This window comes from Chlamydomonas reinhardtii, chromosome 2 (assembly GCF_000002595.2).
Source record: "Chlamydomonas reinhardtii strain CC-503 cw92 mt+ chromosome 2, whole genome shotgun sequence".
Classification (NCBI taxonomy): domain Eukaryota; kingdom Viridiplantae; phylum Chlorophyta; class Chlorophyceae; order Chlamydomonadales; family Chlamydomonadaceae; genus Chlamydomonas; species Chlamydomonas reinhardtii.
In genome coordinates this window covers 4,165,677-4,175,369 of record NC_057005.1, presented here as the reverse complement: position 1 = coordinate 4,175,369, position 9,693 = coordinate 4,165,677, and the positions used below count along the sequence as shown (strand labels likewise).

General features: G+C 63.1%; 2 protein-coding genes across 2 annotated transcripts; one reads left to right on the top strand and one right to left on the bottom strand.

Moving 5' to 3' along the window:
* Positions 1-2: 2 nt before the first annotated feature.
* CHLRE_02g098350v5 (uncharacterized protein) lies at positions 3-5,354 on the bottom strand. The gene is made up of 14 exons (XM_043059669.1): positions 5,176-5,354; positions 4,669-4,885; positions 4,421-4,462; positions 4,191-4,267; positions 3,873-3,944; positions 3,620-3,695; positions 3,125-3,338; positions 2,843-2,916; positions 2,480-2,643; positions 2,060-2,231; positions 1,499-1,848; positions 1,119-1,236; positions 752-915; positions 3-531 (listed from the first exon to the last, which is right to left on the bottom strand). The coding sequence occupies exons 1-14, from the start codon at positions 5,286-5,288 to the stop codon at positions 51-53; spliced, it is 2,334 nt and encodes a 777-aa protein (XP_042927303.1). The 5' UTR covers positions 5,289-5,354; the 3' UTR covers positions 3-50.
* A 124-nt stretch (positions 5,355-5,478) lies between these two features.
* Positions 5,479-9,686, top strand: CHLRE_02g098300v5 (uncharacterized protein). Its single transcript, XM_001699782.2, has 10 exons — positions 5,479-6,237; positions 6,439-6,591; positions 6,833-6,964; positions 7,254-7,417; positions 7,623-7,704; positions 7,860-8,003; positions 8,197-8,379; positions 8,556-8,630; positions 8,841-8,953; positions 9,132-9,686. The coding sequence occupies exons 1-10, from the start codon at positions 5,614-5,616 to the stop codon at positions 9,304-9,306; spliced, it is 1,845 nt and encodes a 614-aa protein (XP_001699834.2). The 5' UTR covers positions 5,479-5,613; the 3' UTR covers positions 9,307-9,686.
* The last annotated feature ends 7 nt before the right edge of the window (positions 9,687-9,693 follow it).

Genomic DNA, 9,693 nt, shown 5'->3' with positions numbered 1-9,693 from the left:
AAGCAGCGGCATATGCAAGCCAAGTCACACCAACCGCACTCACATCTTGATCATACAGGTGCACTGCGCTCACTGCCTTGGCCTTCAGGCGCCAGAAGCAGCGACCCCGCCCCCGGCGTCACGCCCTCTCCTTTCCCAGCCATTGCCCCCAGCCCCAGTGCCCCGTCCTGCCCCCACCCCAGCTGCGCCTGCGCCTGCGCCTGCGCCGCCCGCAGCCGCCGCCGCGCCCGCACCAAAGCGATGCTCACGCCCAGGAGCGCTGCTAGTGCCACCACCAGGGCTACGGACATCCCAAGAACGCTGCCCTCCGCCGCGCCGCCGCCGTGGCTGTCATGGCTGCGGTCCTCCTGTACGCTACTGGACAGGTTCAGAAACGGCGCCAGCGTGCCTAGCGACGCGTGGGCGGAGCAGGGCCCGCAGAAGGGGTCCACCCAGGTGGGCAGCGGCGGCCGCTGCGCCGGCAGCACGTTAAGCAGCATGGACATGCCGCGCATCCCGTGATGGTTGGTGTGGCAGTGCAGCGGCCACACCCTGTCACGGTGGGGGAAAGCGGAAGCGCGGGAGGAAGGATCACGTGTGATAGACGCAAAGAGCATACACCCTATTCACGGCTGGCGGAACACAGCAGCTGTATAAGCGAAATGCAGGTGCAGCCAGCAGCCCCCCCTGCAACAAGGTAACCGGTGCCCACATGACCGCGCTTCCAACAGCCGCTCCCTCACCCCGCCGGCGGCCTGGTGCCTGCCCTCACCCGGAGTGCCAGTTCGCGATGCGCATCACCGCCCAGCCGCGCGGCGGCACGATGACCATGTCACTGACGTAGGGCGTTGCGCTCGCCAGCTTACTGGCGCGGTCGGCAGAGCTGTTGCTGAAGGTGCAGCCCCAGAAGCGCTGATAGGACACCGCGTCCTTGGCCTGCAGACGGCAGTCGGAATAGTTGAGATACAGGGTCTGGGTAGGCAACTATCCAGATGCACATATCTCGTATACCAGCAGCATCCTGCATCCGTCGGTGCATACTGTTGAGCTAGCCAGCGTCAGCTGCATGCTGGGTGCTGCGGTTGCCCCGCTCTGTCTGCTGCTCACCAGCACGCCCCCGCACGCCTCCACCGGCGCACCTGCCACCCCGGGTCTGCGTGCTCCGCCAGCTCGGGTGGGCACAGGGTCTGGTTGGCGATGTCGCCCAGCCAGCCGCTCTCCGCGACCACACCCGTGCCCAGCACGTAGAAGCCACCCCTGCGTGCGTGTGCAAGGCGTGTGCGTGTGTGGGTGTGTGGGTCAAAGACAGCACAAGGGAAAGGAAGCAGGCGTGTGTCAGAGAGCATCAGGGAAAGGGTTGTGGATATGAACTGGTGATATGAATGTGTTTATGTGCCGGTGGCGAATCAGGAGTATGTGGTAGTGTACATATGCTTGCAGTGCCAACAACATCCGTGTCAACAGCCACTCGCACATCACCCCATGCAGTGACTCACGCCCTCGGCTTACGCCGCCCTACCCGTGCATGTGCATGTTGTGGGGGTTGTCGGACAGGTTGTCAAAGATGACCTCCAGCACCTCCGACGTCGACGTCACCGTCACGGTGTGTGTGTCAGGGTCCATGCCGCACGGCAGCGGCTGCGCCGCCGGCGTGCCTACCGCCGGCTGCGGCGGCTGCGGCGGCAGTGGCGGCGAGGGGAAGATTGTTCCGCCCAGCGGCGGCGGCGGGGGCGAGGGCTGTGGGATGGTGAAGGTGGTGGGCGGAAGCGCGTCCGTTCCGCCGGCGAAGAGGACGGGGTAACTGGGCATGACGTAGGCGCGTTTGACAGGCGCCGCGAAGGCCAGTGTGCCAGAAGGTCCGCTCTGAGCCTGCGCGGCAGGGAGAGGGAGGGTGCGTGTAAACGTATATGCGCTGGCTGCGGTGAGTGCGTTCACGCATGGGAGGATGACTGCGCACCGCGGAAAGTCTGACCATGATTCCCGAAATGTATAGCCCTGGGTGCCTACGTGGTCTCCGCCACTGTACGTGGTCTACGTCGTAACAGAGGCAAGCGACACATGCACGTGCACCTTCACGCACCAGGAACCCAAGCTTGACGCGCATGCTGCGCGTGGGCTGCGGCGCGGGCTGCGGCGCCAGCGGCACGAAGTCACTTGTGCGGCGCATGGGATCCAGCACCTCCACGTACGGCAGCCCCGCCAGCTGCGTGCGGTTCACGGCCGACTTGGTGGCGTTGTCGCGGCCGCCGTACCTGTACGGCGTACGACACCGCGGAGGGACCGAGGGAGTTAACTCTGAAACAATCCCGTAAGGAAACAGTCGCGCTGCAAGGAGAAGCTGCAGCCGCGGAGGCACCGTCGGAGCAAACGCATACGCATCAGGTCCGTGGACAACAGCTAGCCGGATATGCTTGGCTTGCTCTGGTTTCAAATCATGCGAAGGGAGCGAAAGCAGGAACGCCTCCGGCGGCGCAAGGGCGGGCCGGCGCCTGCCGCGCACCTGATGATCACGCGCGCCTGGTAGCGGCAGCCGTTGGGGTACCAGGGGCAGTCGGGCGTGCGCTGCTGCACCGAGCCGAAGCTGAGCGCGTAGTCGCCTGCCGCCTGGTCCGCACAGAACACCAAATCGGCCCGGTTGCCGCCGTACGTCACCAGTGAGCCGGCCTGTAGGCAGGCGCGGAGGGTGCAAGCGTGTGGGGCATCAAGGGAGGAGAAGAATGGAGGGCAGGAGGAGGCAGGACAGGAGGAGGCAGGGCCGGGCGTGTGTTGCGTTTGCGAAGTGGGAGGGGTTTGCCACTCAACCCGCGCCCAGCCTGCATGCATTAGGCTCCAGCTGACACCTCCACCCCGAGGGCCCACCCACCTGCACCGGCTGCAGGTTGCGCGCATCCATGGCAATGAGCGTGAGGTTGTGGCCCATCAGAGCCACTTGCCAGCCTGTTGACCGGTGCGCGCATACACCAGGTTACAAAGGCAGGCCGGGTCCGTCACACACCTTGCAGTCTCGTAGCACTTGCGCGCCCAGGCGCACGCCACAGACAGAAACCACTGCAGCACGCCGCTTGCATTCGCCCTGCAGCAGCGCCGCAACACACAGCCCCACACCCGCACCTTCCCTTTGTGCTTCCCTAATGCATGCACGCACCCGGGAAGTCGCCGTTGGCATTGATGAGGCGCAGGCGGTAGCACAGCCCCGCCTGCACACTGTACACGGGCGGGTAGTAGGTGTAGCTGTTGGGCCCGGTGGCCCCGGGCGTGGTGGTGTTGCTGGGCGGCGCGGAGGCGTCCGCCAGGCAGCTGGCGCAGCGGCCGTTCACCAGCGCCGCCTCGAGCGTGTTGAAGTTGTGGTAGTGGGGCGCCTGCGGGGCCACGCGCGAAGGTGGTGATGGCAGAGTGACAGAGCGTGCAATAGCAGGTTTGTGAGGTAGGGTGCTGTGCGCGCTTGTGGCAGCGGCTGTGCATGCGTTAGCTGGTGGGCGGGAGTGGTAGGGACGGAGGTGAGCATAGTGGGGCAGCAAGGGGTGAGACGGGTATGTTGTGCGCGCACGGTCAGGAGGCGCCATGAAGGCCGGCCAGAATGTCATGTTTGTACGTACCAGCGCCTGGTGGCCGTGGCTTTTCCCGAGCCTGGCATGCGCACCTTGAGCATTCCCACTGGGTCCCAGTACCATTCCTGGATCATCAGCGGCTCCGGGAACTCTGCATCATACCAGTGCCTGTGAGCGGGGGGCATTATGTGTGAGACAGAGAGAGAAAGGACTCAGCACAGCACAGCTCTGCGGGCGGTACAAAAATCGATGAATCACTTCACCACAACTGCAGCGGGCCGACGGGCAGACACGCACAACACGCCGATCGCAGTGGACAAAAGCTGCTGACTAATGATGACTCACATGTGGGGGTCGTTGGGATCTCGCACCACGATGGGCCCCACCAGGCCCTGGTCCATTTGCATGCCGATGTGGCTGCGCAAGCGCGCGCGGGGGTGCATCGTGGTGGTGGTGGGGGGTGCGCGGGGTAGTTAGTTCCATGCCCAAACAAACCGAAATCCAAAATCCAGTCCTGCCCACTACGTTACACAGCCATTGCACAGAACATGCCCCCAAAGCGTCCGTGCAGTACGGTACCGGTAGCACCCTGGAAGCGGCCAACCCGCTGCTTTCTGGCATCGGGTTGATCACTGCACACCCCGCGGCCTTCGGAGTCCTGACCTGTGCCAGAAGTAGGTGCCCGGCTCATCAAACGTGAAGACGTAGGAGGTGGAGCCAATGATGGCGTCCGCCGGGCACTGCGGTCGGGAGTTTGCACGCATGTGAGTTTACATGGTTGTCGACTGCTGGTGGCCAAGGACACTTAGGCAACCAGGTACATCTACACACACATTCATCATATACACACTGCCAAGCAGCGTCACCGTGCCAACAAGCGAAGCGGTACTCACAATCGACACGTAGTCCGCCCCATCAGACCAGGGCGTGTTGGTCTGCGGGTCAGAAACAGTAGCAAAGCAACAGCAGGAGCATTTGATTTAGTTCTGCGCGTGCATCATGTCAGCCACACCCGACCCAGATGCTTATCTGCAACTCAGCAGTCAGCACGAGCCCACCCTGCCTCACCTTTACATTCCTAATCCCCGCATCCTTCTGCGACAAGCCCCCAACACCCCAACGCTTCGCAGAACGTCCATACCTGGCGAATGCCGTGCCAATGGATTGCCACGCTGTCGCTGCTGAGGCGATTTAGCACTGTGATGTTGACCTGTTGCCCAACCACCACGTCCAGCTTGGGCCCCGGCATCGTGTCATTGACCAGGATGGCATACCGCGCCGCGTCCTTAGGCACCGCGCCACCGCGCTGGGTGCGGTTGGCAGGATTGTAGAAGTTCACAATCGTCTCGTTCACGACCCTGTGCTTGGGTGGGCGCACAGCAAGCGGCGCTGGTCAAGAGTGGGCGGGGCGGCATGCAGGGGGACGCGAGGACCATTGCTGTTCGTAGAAGCGGGAGTCGGCGCATTCAGAAGGGCACAGTGTTGCAGGCTGCGCCTCGTTATAAATCTATTAGGCGAGGGCGCCCCCGCATGTACATTCACAGTGTGGCTGTACAGGTGTTTGTTTGTCGAGAGGGGGGGTCCGCCAACCGCCCCGAACGCGGCGTTGCCCCGAGCCAGCCGTCCTGCGCAGCCCAGCGACCCGCACCATGTCTGCGTCAGCACCGGCAGCAATGGCGCTTGCTGACATTGTACAGACGACGGCCCGAACGCGACTACGAACAAGCAGAGCGCAACGTCGAGGAGAAGCGAGCGTCGCATGAAGCCTGCGTCAAGCCGAGTCACGTCTTAATGTTATATATGCTGCATGTTTCTGTAGCACCTAATTCCAATTAGATGTAGAAATGCTGTGCAGCTCTCATGAGCCCGAACCCCATGGATCCAGCCATGCCCAACACTCCCGAAAAATCCTTACGCACCAAATAGTCTTCGCAGGCATACTTAACCCTATCTCATTCCTCTCTGTAACTATCTCACACGCTCTTACTACACCGCGACAGCTGGGGAAACTTCTGCCTGCGACTATGCCGCTCCAACGCTTTTCATAGCCCAGCACACGCAACGAACCTCAAACAAATAGCACATAATGAGTCGCCGGCAAACGCTTGCAAACGTCAGCCCGTCGCAGCTGAATGCGAAGCTCGGCGGAAACAATGCAGCGGGGCCAGGGCGCTCGGCTAAGGACCCGCCCGGCGCGCTTCCTGCTAAGGGGCGAAAGAGCATGGCCGTCGGGATGGTCGCGGACCGGCCATCAGCTGTTGGCGCGGGCTTGGACCCGCGACGCTCCAGCGCTTTCGGCACAAAGCCGAGTGGACCGAAGCAGGACCCGCGCCCGCTGTCCAGCAAGGACTACCAAGCGAGCTGCATCCGTGCAGTAATCACATACCTGTCGACGCACAATTTCCCAGCGGCGGTGGCGCCAAAGACGCTGGCAAGCCCTACCGGCAAGGACTTCGCCACCATCGTCACGTTCCTCTTCCAGCAGGTCGACCCCACCTTCCGGATACAGGGAAAGGTCGAGGACGAGGTGCCCGTGTTCTTCAAGCGCCTGAACTATCCCTTTCAAATCAGCAAGAGCGCGTTGTTCGCTGTGGGCAGCCCGCATTCGTGGCCCGCGGTGCTGGCTGCGCTCACATGGCTGGTGGAGCTTCTCAACTACATGGAGAAGGCGGACGACAATGCGGGCTCCGCCTTCGAGCGGGAAAACAAGGTGCGGAAGGCGTATTGCTAGAAAGGGCCCGCAAGGCGGGGCATGCTGGCGACCAGGAGGGACACGGTATGGCAAACGTGCTTCCGTGGGCCTCGCTGCGGCTGGCACCCTATCCTATGCCGACAAGCAGAGGGGCCCCACAACAGCAACACAACACGCGTTAATCACACACACACACACACATACTGATGCGCCCTGCAGGTGGAGCAGGAGTTCCTGGACTACCTGTCTGCGGGCTACGGCGCCTTCATGAGCGGGAACGACGACCGCTGCCAGCAGCTGGACGATGAGCTGGCCGCCAAGTTCACGGCGCGGGAGGGCGACCTAGTAGCGCGCTGCGAGCAGCTCAAGCGGGTGAGGGCGGGGCCGCGGGGCGGGGCCATGGGTTGATGGGAATGTGTTTGGAAGGGAGCCGGTGGAGAGGGTGGTTGCCGCAGTGTGATGCAGGGTTACCAAAGGAGACGAGGGGTGGGCTAGGATGGTATGAAGTTTGGGATCCTGGTGTGCGAAGCGAAACAGCTTGCATGCGACACGCAGAACAAGTACATGAAGGATCCTCGCCACCAATTAATGACATGTCAATTTTCACCTGCAGGCCAACGCGGAGGTGCTGGCGGAGCTGGAGCGGCTGCGGTCGCTGCCCGACCCGGTGGTGGTGGCGCAGCAGCAGCGCGAGGAGCAGCTGGTGGACATGCAGAAGTTCGAGCAGCTCATACAGAACCTGCAGGTGGGGCGAGAGAGCACGGCAGGCGGGCGCCGGGGCGGCAGGGGCAGGCGTGACAGGATTGTTGGTTGGCATTGGAGCTTGGTAGTGTGGACCAGCTTTGCGGCTGTCACAAGGCCAGCGAGTTTAGTTGCGTGTCGTCTCTGGTATCAGGGTGGGAGGAGGGAAGTAGGTCAGGAACAACGCATTGGGGAGGGGATTGCTTGCACTAATCCCATTAAGACTGAGTCCCATGAGAGTGCTGACGCGCATGGTGTGAGCCGGTACGCCGTCTGTGTCCCTCACCTTGCAGGGCCTGAAGCAGACGCTGACGCGCAAACTGTCGGAGAAGAAGTCGGACCTGCAGGCCAAGCAGGACCAGATCGCGGGCGCGGTGGCGGACGTGGAGCAGCTGCGGCAGCGGGTGGCGAGCCAGACCATCAACAAGGCCGACCTGAACCGCATGATCATGGAGCGGTAGGCGGGGGCGCGCTCTGTGTGTGCCTGGGATGGGAGTGCCACAATGTGGAGAGGGACAGGGCGGGGGGTTATGTGCCCGAGCCCAACGAAATAGGCCCAGGGGGGGCGGAGGTTATTGCTTAGGGGTCTGCGGGTGCTTGGGGCATGAGGCTCGTTCGATGTTATGCTGCTGACCTGCCGGCCGCGCTTTTCCCTCAAACAGCAACAAGCAAAACGAGATGCTGAACTCCGAGAAGGAGAAGTGCGAGCAGATGGAGTGCAAGGTGCATGAGCAGGAGGTCCAGGTGCGTCTGGCTCCGTTGGCGAGCGAACACGCACCGCGCAGCCTGTAGCGCGTGTATAAGTGGCACATGCGCGGGCAGCGGCACTGCGCCCCATGCGTCAACTTACTCCTCAACCCACCGCTTAACAACCGCTGCGTCTACTGCGCCTCCTTCAGATCGTGCATCGGCTGACGGCGCTGGAGTCCACGGTGGAGCGATACAACAAGCTGGCGCACCGGCTCAAGCTCATCCCCGCCACCTCCAAGCGCGCCGACGGCACCAACTACGAGCTGCGCATCAACCGCGACTCTGCCAACCAGGTGCGGCCGGGCGTGCGTGGCGGTGTGCCCCGGCGGGCTCGGTGGCTGCTCGCCGTGATATGCCTTGGGTTGGGTTGCGTGTTGCGTGTGCTGTTGGTGCCAAGATACGAGGCGGAGCCCTTGTGTACATGCGCCGTGAGCCTGTAACACAACCGGAAAATCTTGCTGCGTGCCCGCACCGCACACACCACAGGCGGAGTTCTCCAGCCTAGACCTCAAGGGCGTGGTGAAGCCAGGCCTGGAGCGGTTGTGCGAGATGTACCGCACGCGCGCCAGCGAGCTCAGCCAGGACCTCATCAGCCTGCGCGAGGCGTGCGTGGCGCGGGCGGAGCGCAACGTGGAGAAGAAGGAGGAGAACGCGGCGCTGGAGGGCGAGGTGGGTGGAGTGGCGTGGCCAGGGTAGCGGGCGAGGGAACTGTTGTGTCGGCCTGGCTGGTTCTGTGCTTGGTGTGTTCAGACCGCACCAGGTGATGTGTCAGCTGGCTGTTACACGTTGTGTGTGCCTTTGTGCCAACATGTGCGGCGTCGGCTTGCCCTCACTCCCGTGTGCAGATCGCTCGCCTGGAGGCTCAGCTGCAGGCGGCCAAGGACGCACACGAGGAGAAGTGCCGGCGGCTGGTGGCGCAGGTGGGTGGGTGGGTGCATGCGCGAATGTGCCTGTGCTGAACCGCAACCGCAGCAGGGCATCCCCACCATCTGCGACCCCACTGCACGCTCGCTGCCTGGGCGCGCATAGCCATAGCCCGCCTCTTTTCCCTCATGCACCCTGCTCAATTCGCAGCCATATGCGGCCACAACACCATTCACCACATCACTCATTACCCTTGCACCAACCAGGCGGACAGCATCAAGGCGCAGGTGGACGAGTTCCGCAGCGCCGCCTCCAACCGCACCGAGCACATGGAGGAGCGCCTGTCGCGCGTGCAGGCCGCCTACGAGCAGACCAAGCGGTGAGCACCACTTTCTCTCCGCCGCCCCTTTAAACACCGTGTCTATGAAAGCGCGACTGCTTGCAGCTGCCCCTGGCCCTGCCCCTGCGGTCGAAACTCTGGTGTCTGGCTTGCGATCAAACGGCTGACGTGCCGTTTGCTCCGGGCGCCCGTGCTGTTTGTTCCTGGGCCCCCGCAGAGATAGCGAGGCGGAGCTGTCACGGCTGGAGTCGGACCTGAAGGCGGCGATGCAGATGCTCATCGCGCACAAGGAGGCCGTGGGCGGGGCCATCAGCCGCGCGGCGGGCGCGGTGCGGCAGGTCAAGGCGGAGCTGGCGGCAGGAGGGGCGCCGCGGCCGGTGGCGGTGGCTTGAGCGGGGCGGTGGACGCAAGGGAGGAAGCTGTGGTGCCCTGGTTGGAAGGCTGGAGTTCGGTTGAGGGTGGTCTGGTCGGATGATCAGAGCTGGGAGTTGCTGCTTACACGTTGGTGGGGGCTGTACGGATGACGGGCGAAAGGATGTGTGCAGGGGTGGGTGACGTGTACTCGGTGCTTGATCGCCAGATGCGATGCGCGGGCCGGACATCCAGTGCAACTGTGCAAGGGACTGATGACCTGCAGCCAGTCACGCGCTGTGGAAGGATGGCCTAGAATTCTAGATGGCCCACAAACACGGGAGCTGCGCGGCGCTCCTGTTGCACACGTGATGTCCAGACGAGCGCAATTCTCTGGAAAATGCTGGTTTCCACATGTGTCTTCAAGA

Coding starts and splice junctions, on each gene's coding strand:
- CHLRE_02g098350v5 (XM_043059669.1), bottom strand. CDS start 5,288: ATGCGACGCTCGCTTCTCCTCGACGTTGCGCTCTGCTTGTTCGTAGTC. Junction 3,696..3,872: donor GATCCCAACGACCCCCACAT/GTGAGTCATCAT, acceptor CCCCGCTCACAG/GCACTGGTATGATGCAGAGT. Junction 916..1,118: donor ACGCAGACCCGGGGTGGCAG/GTGCGCCGGTGG, acceptor TGCCGTCTGCAG/GCCAAGGACGCGGTGTCCTA.
- CHLRE_02g098300v5 (XM_001699782.2), top strand. CDS start 5,614: ATGAGTCGCCGGCAAACGCTTGCAAACGTCAGCCCGTCGCAGCTGAAT. Junction 7,418..7,622: donor AACCGCATGATCATGGAGCG/GTAGGCGGGGGC, acceptor TCCCTCAAACAG/CAACAAGCAAAACGAGATGC. Junction 8,004..8,196: donor ACCGCGACTCTGCCAACCAG/GTGCGGCCGGGC, acceptor CACACACCACAG/GCGGAGTTCTCCAGCCTAGA.